Source organism: Bos indicus x Bos taurus, chromosome 11, assembly GCF_003369695.1.
Source record: "Bos indicus x Bos taurus breed Angus x Brahman F1 hybrid chromosome 11, Bos_hybrid_MaternalHap_v2.0, whole genome shotgun sequence".
Classification (NCBI taxonomy): Eukaryota; Metazoa; Chordata; class Mammalia; order Artiodactyla; family Bovidae; genus Bos; species Bos indicus x Bos taurus.
In genome coordinates this window covers 77,378,456-77,394,604 of record NC_040086.1, presented here as the reverse complement: position 1 = coordinate 77,394,604, position 16,149 = coordinate 77,378,456, and the positions used below count along the sequence as shown (strand labels likewise).

The 16,149-nt window shown below is 40.0% G+C and overlaps 1 protein-coding gene across 5 annotated transcripts in view; it reads right to left on the bottom strand.

Moving 5' to 3' along the window:
- LDAH (lipid droplet associated hydrolase) overlaps positions 1-16,149 on the bottom strand; it is an 88,604-nt gene that overhangs the window by 46,170 nt on the left and 26,285 nt on the right. For all 5 annotated transcript variants that reach the window (XR_003513460.1, XM_027555981.1, XM_027555984.1 and 2 more), the window contains exon 4: positions 12,394-12,563. Coding sequence is in view for 4 of the 5 variants with exons in the window: in XM_027555981.1 (XP_027411782.1) it covers positions 12,394-12,563 (170 nt within the window). In the remaining variant the exon portion in view is untranslated. The remainder of the gene's footprint in view (positions 1-12,393; positions 12,564-16,149) is intronic.

Here is a 16,149-nt window from a genome sequence, read left to right as displayed (position 1 = left end):
AATTTGCATTTCTATCCGATCCGATGATACTGACACTGCTTTGAGAACTATTGGCTCAGATAGATGAATCTAAGATGAATCTAAAACCTTATGTCATCAAATATATTCTGCTCACAACTACTCCTGGACCAAGAAGAGTGCTTAGTTGCTCAGGAGCATCAGACTCTTTGCAACTCTAAGGACTGTAGCAGCCAGGCTCCTCTCTCCATGGAATTTTCCAGGTAAGAACACTGCAGTGGGTTGCCATTTCCTCCTCCAGAGGATCTTCCCAACCCAGGGATCAAAGCTGTATCTCCTGACTCTCCTGCACTGGCAGGCCAATTCTTTACAACTGAGCCACCTGGGAAGCCCCAGGAAGAGATGGTGATAAAATGTGTTTAAGCAGTAAATGTAAGGCTTTCTCTGGCTAATAGCCACTTCACTTCATCTGCCCTATCTGTAGTGAGATAGTAAACATATCTCACGAACTCCTAACACATACTGAACTTTTAAGAGGATGCGGAGAATTTTCCACATCTAATAGTCTATCATGGACCACAAATACTAGAATGGCTCAATTTTTAAATCTGAAAAGTGTTCAGAAATTCTCAGATGAAATGCATTAGATAAAGTACTAAGTATTAACATGCATGAAGAATGTTCTATTATAAACTCCTGTTTTCACTTTCTTGCAGCTTTCCAAAAAATTAGCCCTTTGTGGTGAAATTTTCCATGCTTGGTTCAGCCCAAAGGTGATTTTTTTTTTTTTTGCAAAGTTTGAAAAAATATATTAAATAGTTTTTGAGTTATGAAAAGATGAAAAAAGCCCACACAATTTTTCCACTTTGAAAGCAATTTCAGGATCTTTTTTTTTTTCATATGCAGATAACTGAAAAATGGCTGAAGCTGAAACTTTCCACGTGTCTAGTTTTCAACAAGGCAGTCTGTGGGTAATTCAGAAAAGACAACGTGTGTGTGCACACATAGACAACAAATATGTATTTAAAATATACATACAGGATTAGAAAAACAGCATTCCATCATACTGTGCACAAACCCTCCCTAGAATGCGGGATTTATGAGAGTCTTTCACAAGCCAGAGTAGTTGCTGACTGCCTGACCCCTGTGGTTTTCTTGCACCCGGGTTCACTGATGGGTCGTGTAGACACAACGGTAGAACTACTGGGCACTGTGTTTGCAGAATCTTCCAATTCCCTTCACATTCTATCCTTCCTTTTGCCCCAGCTCAATTCTAGGTTTCTGTTCACTGTCTTTGATTTCTGCCCTTGCCTGTGCCTCAGTACCAACTCCCCTGATCTTCCATGATCCAGACATTCAGCCATGTTCTTGCTTCTCCCAGCTCTCTCTTACTTCCCTCAAAAGCATTCACCCACTTCCCACTAAAACCTCCTTGTGTATTTGAAGAACTCAAGTCTTAAATAATTAACAGTTGAAACCTTAAGTTTAGGTCAAATAGGTTTTGACGGTTTGTCAAAGTAACTTGCTCTAATTATTCATAATCATAACGTTCCTAACTAACTCACCTGAAGGCCAACGATAGGAAAGCTAGAGAACAGAATATAAAGTCCTAGTTTTGCCATTTACTAGCTAACTAACATATGGATAAGACACAACTCCTTGGAACTTTGTTCTCCTTACCTGTAAAATGGGAAAAGATTAGGTTGTTAATAACTTTGTTACACGTGAACATGTTTTGTAAATTTCAAGTGAATTTTGGATAAACTGTATGAGTAATGACAATAACTTCAATTTTTAACTGTTTCAAGTTTCTGGGCTCATATGAAGAACCAAGCACAAGGCACAAAAACCCTTTTGCAAGGACATGAAGATTGAGAAAAATCCAAGTATTCAAGTGTGTAGGCTTAAAGGACAAAGAGGAGGAAATCTGTTCCAATAAACATTTCTATTTCATTTTTAGCATCTCTCTCTGCATGGGCTATTCCCGCTAGATGCGAAATTCTCTCCCACTTACAGGGAAAAGATGTTTCCTAGACCAACTTGTTCCTTAAGTTATCATCTTATCTTCTCCACTTCACCAGCCAATTCCTGGAGCACCTAACTTTCTTCAACCTCCTTCTCCCATTATTTCACTAAAAATGTTCTCTTCTAGGTTATCAATGATGTTCCGATTACCAATATCAGAAGCTTTAAATTTTCCTTCTCTTCAACTCAACTTCTTTACCTTATCCCAGTTATCTACTCCTACCTAACACACCATCCTCAAATGTATTGTTTCTGATTCTGTGGGTCAGGAATTCAAACAGTGCTCAGCTAGACTTTGGCTCCACATGGCATAGACTTGGGTCACTTACTTGGCTGCTTCTCATAGCAGATGGAAAGTTTAAGAAGGTTTCACTCACTTCTGGGGCCTCATGATCCCCTTCTGGGTGGCTAGCCTGGGCTTCCTCATAGTTTGGTGGTCTCAGGGCTGCTAAACTCTAATTTGGCATTGGCTTCCAAGAGGGAGAAAATGGAAGCTCCCAGTCCCCTTAAGGCCTGGGCTTGGAAGTACCAGAACATCATCTCGTCTGTGTCCCATTGGTGAAATGAGATCACATACCCAGCCCAAATTCAAAGGGGAAGGGAAGGAGACTAACCTCCTGAGAAAGGAATGGCAAAGAATCTGTGATCGTCCTTAATCTACCACATACCTTTGCCTTTCCAGACATTCTCCTTTCTCTTTTCTTCACTTCTGTGGCATACCCTAGTCGAGGTTAATGACCTTTAAGTTCCTTACCTTGACCCACAATAAGATATACATTCTATATTGTAACCTAGGATTTCAACACATACTCATAAAAACACATATTCAAAAAACATTCCACAATACATACCTTTATAACAATAAAATTAATATTTTCCATTCTATTTTATTTTGCTTTATTTTACTTTTATTATTTTCAAATGCTGTTTTATTGTTTACAAACATATGTTTCCCTTCTCTGAAGAGGACTGTACTCCATGGCCTCCCTGCTGGCAGACTTGTTCATGTGATTTTCTCTGCCCAGTGTAGTATGAGGAGTGACAAATGTCACTTCCAGGCAGACGTTTTAAAATGCAAAGTGTGGCTCACTATTTCCTCTTTATTCTCTGCCATGAGAAGCTATTTCATCAACCTGGGTTCTGGAATAAGAGTGCATGGAGAGAATTACACGAGGGCAGCCTATCCTCAAAGAGTGATAAGCAAATCTTTATTGTTAAAAGCTACTGACACTGTGTCACCAAGGCATAGTATACCATATCTTGACTAATCCACAGGCTCCAACCCACTGAAGTGAATTCAGGACCCACTAATGGATTGCAGACAATTGTCTGGAAAATTATTATAAATTTTGCCTTTTTCTCTGCTTCCTCCTCTCCATCCTCCTTTCCATCAAATGAAGTCACTTTCCTAATATACATCTATGACCTGTTTCTTTTCTCTCTTTAACAATGTCCCTGGGTGAATCCTGTCTATTGTCTTCTTTATTTCTCATCTGAACTAGCCAACTTGCCTATTCACTTGGTTGTTTACTTTTGATTCTATACTCTCTCTCCATTTCCTTTTCACTGAGAAGTTAATTTACCCAGTGCATGACTACTATTATCACAGGTCCTTCAGTGGCTCCATGCTGTCCAGAAAATAGAGTCCAAACTCTCTTGCACTTGCACTCTATCAGCCTAGGTTCTCCTGCCCCACTGCTCCCTTCATGCACACTGTGCTGGTTCCCTTACAGTGCCCAGGGATAAAAACCGTTTCTCTCTCTCTTTTTTTTCCCCCATACATTTCCTACTGTTTAGAATGGATAGCAACTCCCACCTTGCCCCAAAAAATCCCCATCAAATTCTATTTCTAAACACTGACTCATCCTTCCTCTGCTCAAACACCTGCTCTTCAATGATGCTTTTGTCTGATCTTCTCAGTTAGAAGTCACCTCTCTTTTCAAAACACTCAGAGCCTCATGATACTTCATTCTGCCTTCTGCTTCTTACCAATTAATCTAGGGACAGGACTCTTGACAACAGTTACTTTGAGAAATGAATTATCTTCTACTCTTCCCCCACCTCTGGATTATCTTGACTGTTGAACACAACTTAGTGTAATCATATCAATGTTTCTCTCGAGCATGTCTAACTCTGCAGACAAGCAGGTTCACCAGAATAGTGTAAGTGTACCACAAGCTCAATGACCTCATTTCTTTCAGAGTATTTGAATTTATTTTTTTCCTAACGTAGATGAGATGTACTTCTGATTCAACACACAGATGAGATGATCCAACATGCTATTTTAACTCTTTTGGTAAAGTTTTTCAAGCTTCTTAGTTGTACTTGTGGTGTATTTTGAGTATCTCACTAAAATACTAAAATTTTGATTATCTACATACATCACGGGGGTGCTCATAATAAACCAAAGAAAGTAAGCTATTTTATTATTTCTCTAAGAAATGTCAAAATCCATTTACTTAATTTTTTTATAAAGTAAAAACAGTTTTACTTTATATCTTCATTTAAGATGTGTCCATTTTTTACTTGAAAAGAAATTCTACGATTATCTGTTTTCTCTATTTGCAGCAAATCAGTAGCAACAAAGTATAAGTAGGGAGGAGACATGGTACCTAACACTGACAGAGGAGATGGATTAACTATAAAATAAATAGACATGAGAATTCTTTTTTAAAAAAGCACTGTCATCTAAGAAATTTCAGGACATGGGCAAAATCCCTTTAACTGTATTTTATTGTATAATAGTATAGATAGCATATTCAAAAGCAGAGACATTACTTTGCCAACAAAGGTTCGTCTAGTCAAGGCTATGGTTTTTCCTGTGGTCATGTATGGATGTAAGAGTTGGACTGTGAAGAAGGCTGAGTGCTGAAGAATTGATGCTTTTGAATTGTGGTGTTGGAGAAGACTCTTGAGAGTCACTTGGACTGCAAGGAGATCCAACCAGTCCATTCTGAAGGAGATCAGCCCTGGGATTTCTTTGGAAGGAATGATGCTAAAGCTGAAACTCCAGTACTTTGGCCACCTCATGCGATGAGTTGACTCATTGGAAAAGACTCTGATGCTGGGAGGGATTGGGGGCAGGAGGAGAAGGGGATGACAGAGGATGAGATGGCTGGATGGCATCACTGACTCGATGGACATGAGTCTCAGTGAACTCCGGGAGTTGGTGATGGACAGGGAGGCCTGGCGTGCTGCGATTCATGGGGTCTCAAAGAGTCAGACACGACTGAGTGACTGATCTGATCTGATCAAAATGATGTCCTTGAATCATTAGGGAAAAGTTCTTTTATAATCAACATACACTGTTGAAGAAGGCAGATAAGTTAAAAATATGTTTTAGACAAGTTTTTACTCATAGTCTAGGGTTTTAAAGAGTAAGTTTAAGTAATCTGGAAATTTCACTTAGAGAGAAGGTATTTTTGCCAACCAGATAGACAAAGGAAGCTCTATGGTATTGTGCATTTTCCCCAAGGAAGGCCAAATAATATAAAAAATTAAGTTTTGAAGGATCTGGTACCCTTGGAAAGGGAGGAAGTGTTATCATTAAATGCCATATAAATTGTTAGAGGAAAATAAAAGTTAAATTACTTGAATTTCACTTTATGACTTAGTGCCCAGTTAAGAATCCGGGGCTTTCAACTCTCAACCTTGAACTTTATGCAATTTTTTGGAAGAATCAGATGGCACATTTTGAACATACAGAAGACTGATTTAAAGGAAAGTTCTAGACAGTGAGATGATTACATTTTTATCCCCATGTCACCCCTTCTGCCCTACATTGACAGAGCAGTATTCATGTGGTTCAGATGGTAAAGAATCTGCCTGCAATGCAGGAGACCAGGGTTCAATCCCTGGGGTTGAGATCCCCTAGAGGAAGGCATGGCACTCCACTCCAGTATTCTTGCCTGGAGAATGTAATGGACAGAGGAGCCTGGTGAGCTACAATCCATGGGGTTACAAAGAGTCAGACAGGACTGAGCAACTAATACTTTTTTCTTTTTCATTCATGGGGTCTAATCTACTATTCCATGAACTACAATGTAATGAGTTGCATGGAGCTGGTTGTGTACACTCTAGGAACATTCCATACTATCTAGAAGCTCTGCCACCATCCGAAGATTTAGAGAACCATCAGAAGGCAATGGCACCCCACTCCAGTACTCTAGCCTGGAAAATCCCATGGACGGAGGAGCCTGGTGGGCTGCAGTCCATGGGGTCACGAAGAGTTGGACACGACTGAGCAACTTCCCTTTCAGTTTTCACTTTCATGCTTTGGAGAAAGAAATGGCAACCCACTCCAGTGTTCTTGCCTGGAGAATCCCCCAAGGATGGGGGAGCCTGGTGGGCTTCCGTCTGTGGGGTCGCACAGAGTCGGACATGACTGAAGCGACTTAGCAGTAGCACTAGCAGATATCTTCTTTAGACTTTCTTTATACCCACAGCTGGGCTTCCCTGGTGGCTAAGTAGTAAGAATCTGCCTGCCAATGCAAGAGACATGGGTTTAATCCTTGGATCAGGAAGATCCCCTGGAGAAGGAAATGGTAACCCACTCCAGGATTCTTGCCTGGGAAACCCCATGGATAGAGGAGCCTGGCGGGCTACAGTCCATGGGGTCACAAAAGACTTGGACACAACTTAGCGACTAAACAACAACAACATATCCACAATTATTGTAATCATATCTTACCCCTAGATTGAGATAGAGCCAAGGCTGAATCCTGGCAAGGCACTTTTCTCTCCATTTCTACCTATAAAATTAAAGATGGGACTAGACTGTCTCTAAAGATCCTACTAATCTGAAATTGTGTTTATTATTTTGAATCATGACAATGCTATTGAACAATCTTCCAACTATCTATTTTCTCAAGTTTCTTTTAAAAATTTTTTATTCTGGACATTCATGTCAAAATATATGAAGACTTTCTATAATTCTACCAAATTTGCTTAAAGAAACAAAATTTTTAATATGAGATTTTTAAGAGTGAGTCAATTATTTCCTTCAGTATATTAAAAAATAGGTCAGACATTATGTGTAAAATATACAGTAAGTCTTTTAAAATGATTTTATGACCATAGTTTCCTATCATTAGTTACAAAAATATTATAAAGAACTGAACCAAAATAAAACCAAATAAACCAGCTACTAAACTACACATATGTCCTCAAAAATCTTATGGAAGTCAAATATTCCAGTAAAAATAACATAAGAGATGGAAACACAAGTTTCTTATTATCACACTTCATATGTTGTAAAACATAACAGCTAACTTATTTTTGGCAAAATGATTAGGGATTGCAACACTCTGGCTAATACAAACTTATTTGATTGTCAAATACATCTTAAATGGAGCGTATCATGCTAACTTCAGGCATGCAGGCACTGTGCCGTCTGAGATTAGGCCAGAGACACTGAAATTTCAACACTTCAGCAGGGATCACACCACCAATATTAGCTGGGCCAGGTGTTTAAAGAGGGGTGTGTATTGGGGGGAGGACTTCAACAGTGCAGTTAATTGAAACCAGATAAAGCTTTTGAATAATAATTAAAAAAAAATCATACAGATGTTCACCTTCCTCCCCGGGTAAACTTTATGGACAATTTATTGCATGCGCTGTTTTCTACAGTACATCCTTTATAAGAAAACACAGCCTTTTGTGTTTCTCTGGAAACTCTATAATCACAGCATGAGTTATGTCTCCACAATTAGACTAGGTTAAGCTCATGTTTCATCTGCCTTTTCTCTTTTCACCACTATTCCTGCAAGGGCAGGAACACTTGAAAGCAGATCCTTAATGAGAAAGTGATAGAGCTGAGGAAGCTGCAAGAAGCTACATTAACTGTAAAATGCATGGGACTAGTTCTTTCCCAACAGATATGTGAACACAAGCCAAAAAAGAGAGAGAAATTCAAAACAAATGTGCTCAACAACTATCTTCAAATATGCACAGGAAAAATTAAACAGTACATGCAGAATGGATGTGGAGCAAACGAACAAAAACTGAAAGGAAAGATCTCTAAGTTAACAAATCGAAGGACTCAGAAATGGATCTTTTCTTTCCTATGTTTACAGAATGGTGTATTTGCCAGGGTTCCCCAGAGAAACAGACTCCAAACATTTATTATAGGGATTGGCTCACACACTGAGAGAGGCTAAGAGGTCCCACACCACATGCTACCTGCAAGCTGGAAACCAGGAAAGTGAGTTGTATAGTTCAGTCCGAGTTCAAAAACCTGAGAACCAGGGGAATAGGTGAAGCCGAAGGCTTGAGATCTGGAACTACAAGGTCACAGGGCAGGAAAAGATGGCTGTCTCAGCTCTAGGAGAGAAAAAGAAAGAATCTGCCCTTCCTGGAGTTTTTGCTCTATTTGTGCCCTCAACAGACTGGATGATGCCTGCCCACCATGGTCAGGGCAGATCTTTTTTACTCAGTCCAGTTCAAATGCTGATTTTCTCTGGTCCTCACAGACATACTCAGAAATGTTTTACTAACTATCTGAGTACCCCTTAGACCAATAAGGCTGACATGTAAAACTAACCATCACAAATAATAATGCTATTATTATTTCAAACATGCAAGCACACTTTCAAAAATGGTTTTAAAGCTTTTGAAACACTTGGAACAACTAATAACCAAAAATTACACTTCATATCAGTTTGCTACATTTTATTTGACAAGACCAAGTTACTTCCTACACCAGGAAATGTATTCGGTATTTTAATTTATATATATGCCTACATATCCACATGCTTGACAGTACATCACACAAGTGAAATACTAACTGGGATAGTGGGGGGGTGGGCAGCCTCTGACTTGGCCCCCAGTGACCCTCGCCTTTTAATATTCATGCTTTAGTATACTCCACTCCCCTTGAGTTTGGGCTGGATTTAGTAATCTGTTTCTAACAAAGAGAATACTGTAAAAGTAGTGAGGTATCATTTCTGTAATTAAAGTTATGGTCTGTGACTTCCATCTTGCCAGCAGACTCTTTCTCTGGCTCTTCTCCCAGACTTGCTCTGATGGGGCAAGTTAGAGAGGCCCACATTCTAATGAACTGAGGGTGACCTCTACCCAACTGCCAGTGGTGAACCGAGGCTCTCAGTCCAACAAACTTGAAGGAGTAAACTGAGGCAGATTCTCCTCAATTCAGTTCTTCACATGAGACCACGGCCCTGGAAGACACTTTGATTACAGTCTCGTGAGAGACCCTGAACCAGAGGACCCAGCCAAGTTATGACCAGATCCACAGAAACTGGGAGAGAATAAATGTGTAGTGCTTTATACTGTTAAGTTCTGAGCTGAGATTACTAACACAGTAGTTAACCTAATGACTGAGCCAGTGCTTCCAGTTATCTCCACTATGATAATTATAGCTAATACTTACATAAAACTTTTAAGTTCTAGGTATCATTCTTTATATGAAAGAAAGTGAAAGTGAAGTTGCTCAGTCGTGTCTGACTCTTTGCTACTTCATGGACTGTAGCCTACTAGGCTCCTCCGTCCATGGGATTTTCCAGGCAAGAGTACTGGAATGGGTTGCCATTTCCTTCTCCAGGGGATCTTCCCAGCCCAGGGATCTAACCTGGGTCTCCTGCATTGTAGGCAGACACTTTTACCATCTGAGCCACCATTCTTTATATAATTTCTCACAAAAGTCCTTTGAAGAACACATTACTATCCCCCTTTTACAGATGAGGAAACAAAGGTACAGGGAGACTCAGTAACTTGCGCAAGGTCACACAAGCAAAGTACGACAGCAACTGTCTGAACCTAGGTGTCTTGTTTCCAGAGCAAGGAGTTGTAGCAACCGTGCAAAGAGAACTGCTAAGGGCTCGGACTGGATATTATGAAAACAGTAGCCTCATAAAATGGTACCAGAGGAGCTTCAGAGGCATAACAGAGATGAGAAGCCATGCTAAATGCTAAAAAAAAAAAAAAAAAAAAGGGGGGGGGAAGCCTGCTTTCTGATTGAAATGCCTTATCTGGGGGGGAAAATAGAGTAGAAGCAATACAGTAAATGGAATGTGATCTAGAATTGATTGAATTCACACTTAAGATGAAATACATACTTTCTTATACCCAATGTGAGAAATTAACAGCCCCCATTTGGTATGAAACACCATACCCCAGGCGGTTACAGTTGTAATTTTCCCAATGGCAATCATAAGTAAGAAGTTAAGTGTGTTAAGACGGTGGGAAAAGGAGCAAATTTCTAGTGAGCGCTGAGACTAAAGGAGATCAGTCCTGGGTGTTCATTGGAAGGACTGATGTTGAAGCTGAAACTCCAATCCTTTGGCCACCTGATGCAAAGAGCTGACTCATTTGAAAAGACCCTGCTGCTGGGAAGATTGAAAGCAGGAGGAGAAGGGGATGACAGAGGATGAGATGGTTGGATGGCATCACCGACTCAATGGACATGGGTTTGGGTGGACTCCGGCAGTTAGTGATGGACAGGGAGGCCTGGCGTGCTGCCGTTCATGGGGTTGCAAAGAGTCGGACACCACCGAGTGACTGAACTGAACTGAACTGAGACACCACTGAGGATGTTTTATCACATGGAGTGAAAATCTCCCAGGCTAGGGAGGTCCCAGGAAAGAATCATTCCTGTCTTGCCTTCAGATTACCAGGTTAAATAGCACTCCTTCATGCTCCCACACACTCTCTATTCACATAAGACAGTAGGTACCACACCTATGGGTTAGTCTGTGTTTTCCATTAGGCTTCAGGCTCTCTTGGCCTCACAGACTATTTTATTCACTGGGATGTCATCAAAATGCAGCATGAGGCCTGTTACATGGCAAGTGCTGAATATGTAAGTTTGTTGAATGAGGAAATAATTTATATTGTGAATCACATTTAATGCATCATTTCAATGGTATATGTCAGTAAAGGTATGAGGTTTTGTTTTGTTTCGAAGTGTTTTATAGTTCGCTAGCTTTCCTGGCACTTTAAACAGGTCTTTATGTCTCCAGTGTCTCACTTATTATCTGGTGCATAGTGGCACGCAATAAGTATTTATGAATGAGTATCTCAAAAAGGCTGCCAAGCTACAAAGCAGATAAGGATGCAGACTTAGGACTAAATAACGATCTAGTGTTCCTTAAGCATAGTTGTTTTCCTGTCAACAAGGATGATGATAAATCTTCCTCCTTTTGAGAGGAGATATGAGAATTTACTGGACATGAATCTGAGCAAACTCCAGGAGATAGTAAAAGACAGGGAAGCCTGGTGTGTTGCAGTCCATGGGGTCGCAAAGAGTCGAACACGACTTAGTGACTAAACAAGAGCAAAAATGAATACTTATACAATTCTCTTCCTAGACAAGATTCTTGCCTCAGTCTTAGTTGGTGACTGCCTTTAAATAATCCTTTATGAACAACAGCAGGTTATATGTAACTTAAAAACTCCAGGTCACCCTAGTTTAACAGACATTTGCTCAACTAAAATATTATAAATTAACTATCTGTTGTTCAGCTGTTCAATTATGTCCGACTCTTTGCAACCCCATGGACTGCAGCACACCAGGCTTCCCTGTCCTTCACTGTTTCCTGGAGTTTGCTCAAACTCATGTCCACTGAGTCAGTGATCCCATCTCAACCATCTCATCCTCATCCAAGTCATCTCATCCTCACCCCCTTTTCCTCCTGCCCTCAGTCTTTCCCAACATCAGGGTCTTTTCCAATGAGTCGGCTCTCTGCATCAGGTGGCCAAAGTATTTGAGCTTCAGCTTCTGTCTTTTCAATGAATATTCAGGTTGATTTCCTTTAGGATTGACTGATTTGATCTCCCTGCAGTCCATGAGACTCTCAAGTCTCTCCAGCACCACGATTCGAAACCATCAATCCTTCGGCATTCTTTATGATCCAACTCACATTTGTACATGACTACTGGAAAAACCATAGCTTTGACTATATGAACCTTTGTCAGCAAAGTTATGTCTCTGCCTTTTAATATGCTGTCTAGGTTTGTCACAGTTTACCTTCCAAGGAGCAAGTGTCTTTTAATTTCATGGCCGCAGTCACCATCTTCAGTGATTCTGGAGCTCAAGGAAATAAAATCTGTCACTGTTTCCACTTTTCCCCCTTTTACTTGCCACAAAGTCATGGGACCAGATGCCATGATCTTAGTTTTATGAATTTACTACGCTTTAATTTTTTAAAACACAGGCATTTAGTCAGAAAATTCCTACCTCGTTCAGCATTATTTTTGAAACACGGTGGGAAAGGTACGAACATACATTCAACACAGGCCCACAGTACTACAGAGATAGGGTAAAGGTAGCCATCAAGGATCCCTCTCTGTGTTCTACTTATCAATTAAAGAAGAGACAAAAGTGCAAAGGACATTTGAGAGGACTTGTGCAAGCGCACAATAAGTATCGACAGTCACCTTTGGAGGCATACTTACTGGGAGCTCAGGTGCGTGCTTCAGAATCTCAAGGGAAAAATAGGAGCCTATGGAATGGCCAATGACCACAAGCTTCATTTCCTTTGGCACTTGAGTTCTCAGGAAAGCTAATTTGTGTTCTACTTGACCACGGACTCCATAGATGTCCTTAATTTCTTCAGCATTTGGATCTAAAAGGAAATATGTAAGTACTCTTCATTCAGTAAATGAAAGCAATCATTTCACCAGGGAAAATATCTTAATGAAAAAAAAAGAAAAAACAATACCAATAGTAGTAGCTATCATTTATTGAAAGCCTACCATGTGCAAGCCACAATGTTGGTGTTTTACTTAAATTGTATCTATCAACCTTCACAACAACCCTGGAAAGGAATATTCTTATCTTCATTTTATAGAAGAAAATACCAAAGCTCAGATGTTAGGAAATAGATTGGCAGTTACACAGCTATGAAATGGGATCAGTGAGATTCAAAAGCAGGTCTCTGTCCTTGAAGCCCATGACTCTCAATTATTCCCTGAACTGTTGTAGTTTAGGCCAATGGTTTTCAAATTTTAGCATGCGTCAGGATCCTCTGGAAGACTTGTTAAAACACGAATTGCTAGGCCCCATCACCAGACTCTGATTCAGTGGGTCTGGGCTGGAGCTGGAAATTTTGCATTTCTAAATTTCCAGAAAATGCTGATACTGCTGGTCCCAGGACCACACATTGAAAACCACTGGTTAGGCTCAGTTATATGACTAGTAGACAGCCAAGAAAATCTATGACACTGCTTTGATAATCTTTGTTTGTTTAGAGAAATCAAGACTGAAACATTTAAGTAGAAATGTTTCAAACTGTTCCTTTTAACCAGCACAGTCCTGACCCAAAACATTCTTTCTTCCTTTCACAAGGAAGAGGGGTCTTCTATTCTTCAAGATCTAATCAAAATTTTATCTAGCTAATTTTTAGGAAAAGTGAATGAGCCTTCCTTTGTGTTTAACTCGTATCCCCTTCTTATTTAGCATTTTATTATACTTGTATAACTGTCTTTTCATTTCCTCCTTTAGACGATGAGCTCCTTGAAGGCAAGGTCCATCTTTCATTTCTGTGTCCTCTGTGAATAGCACCCAGTAAATATCATTGTTGAATGAAAATATGAACTGACTAGACAACCTCAGAGCATGCTGCCAGCTCTGATACTCTATGAACAGAGAAAACTTCAATAGGTTTTCCCTATGAACATGTAATTGAGGGCAGGAGGAGAAGGGGACGACAGAGGATGAAATGGTTGGATGGCATCAGCGACTCAATGGACATGAATTTGGGTAAACTCTGGGAGTTGGTGATGGACAGGGAGGCCTGGCGTGCTGCAGTCCATGGGGTCACAAAGAGTTGGGCACGACTGAGTGACTGAACTGAACTGAACTGAACTGAATGAACATGTATCAGGGTTTTAACCTCAATGACAGGGTGTAGACTATTTCAAAATTTCACAAGGTAGTCAATAGCTTTCTAAAATTTGAATCATTGGAATACTAAAGTTCTTGCCTTCATGACTCCTATAAGGTACTGATGCAAACTGTAATATAAGTATCTAAAACTCATTTTGAAGAACTGCTCTTCAGTTTCATCTGTACATGCTGGTTTTTCTTCCTTCAGTGCTCAGCGCCCGCTTAATCTAGTTAACTCCTTTTTATCCCTCAAACTCTCAACCAGTGTTACATCCTCTGAGAAGCCTTTTTATGGTTCAGTCCATGAGGAGTAAAGTAGCCCTCCTTCTTTCAGTTTCCGCAACATCCCATGTCTGTCTCACCTCATGATTCCTAACTTACTACTGCTGTACTATTCATGTCTTGCTTATCTTTTTCTACAATGCCTGGCATACAGTTACTGAAAAGCCTTTTGCTGGATCAGTGAGGCTTAGTTCCCTATTTCAGCGGTACTATGGAAATAGGCGATTTCCCCGGTGACCCGAGTTCTGCTCTGATCCTTCTTTCCAGGTCAGTCTAGAATTCATTCTCCATTTAACAAGGAAGTTCAACATAAAACAGAATTGGGAAGAGACAGAATTCGATTTTCATAGGGCCTCTGATGTCTCCAAATCCAAATTTTGATTTAGTTAATATTCTATTTGAGTTCTTTACACTCACTATGCTCATAAATTTTCTCTGATCACTCTACCCAGGAGTGATCACATTGTTCTGATACCCCAAAACAAATACCTATAATATGTGCGATCCAAGTTCTTTATTTTTCAAAATAGACAACTTTTGAAAATGTTGAAGTTGTCCTTTCATTGGGACAGTATAGTATAGTACAAAGATCAGGAGCACCAGAGACAAGATAAATCTGGTTCTAAATTCCAGCTAAGCCCCTCACTAAGTGACTCATGCAAATCCTTCAACCTCTGGCTGAAGTCTCTTTACATATAAACAGGAGATAGCAGTTTTAGCCTCTGAGGAATGTTGCTTGCATAACACTTTAAAGTACAGAGGAAGGGTCTGGCATAAACTATTTCAGAAATGAAACTTACAATTGCTATCATTCCAATTCCTGTCATTTAAGGCCTCCCTCAAATAGACACCAAAAACATTTACATGGTTAGAGCAAAGAGAAAGAAAATGAGCTAAATATAATATACATTTAAAAACTTCATTGATCCTAGAAATAAGGCTCTATAACATATTTAAGGATGCCGCTGCTGCTGCTAAGTCGCATCAGTCGTGTCCGACTCTAGGCGACCCCATAGACGGCAGCCCACCAGGCTCCCCCATCCCTGGGATTCTCCAGGCAAGAACACTGGAGTGGGTTGTCATTTCCTTCTCCAATGCAGGAAAGTGAAAAGTGAAAGTGAAGTCACTCAGTCGTGTCCAACTCTTATCGACCCCATGGACTGCAGCCTACCAGGCTCCTCTGTCCATGGGATCTTCCAGGCAAGAGTACTGGAGTGGGTTGCCATTGCCTTCTCTGTATTTAAGGATGATTATAATTCAAATCATTACTGAAATGAATATTTCAGTAATGATCAGAGGTAAGTCTGTCTTTAACTCTGGGAATTGCTCAGTAGATTGGCAAGATAAACACACCATTTAGTGTTTTCTGAAGTAATGAGATTAATGGGGAAAGTACTTTGTATAAATAAACAATCAATAATAAAAAATTTCAATGTGCCCTCTGGATATTACTTTACTAGCAAAAACTAAAAGCTAAAAGAGTATCTATATACTTGACTGTATACTTTCTCTATTACTAATATACTCTGAAAAAATTCCAGGAATCATTAGCTTACTCTCCATAAAACACTGCAAAAAAATCACATTCCAATTGTATCAAAAATCAGGATAACATGGAAATGATTTATAGCATTCTTATTATATGGAAAATGTCCTCCAAGTTACAGTCAACTAAGTATATTTGGAACAAACTGTTTCTAAACTGAAGATTGCCTGAATTAATGGATGGGATCACTCACCTACAGCCAGACATCCTGGAATGCGAAGTCAAGTGGGCCTTAGGAAGCATCATTATGAACAAAGCTAGTGGAAGTGATGGAATTCCAGTGGAGCTATTTCAAATCCTAAAAGATGATGCTGTGAATGTGCTGCACTCAATATGCCAGCAAATTTGCAAAACTCAGCAGCGGCCACAGAACTGGAAAAGGTCAGTTTTCATTCCAATCCCAAAGAAAGGCAATGCCAGAGAATGCTCAAACTACTGCACAACTGCACTCATCTCACACGCTAGCAAACTAATGCTCAAAATACTCTAAGGAAGG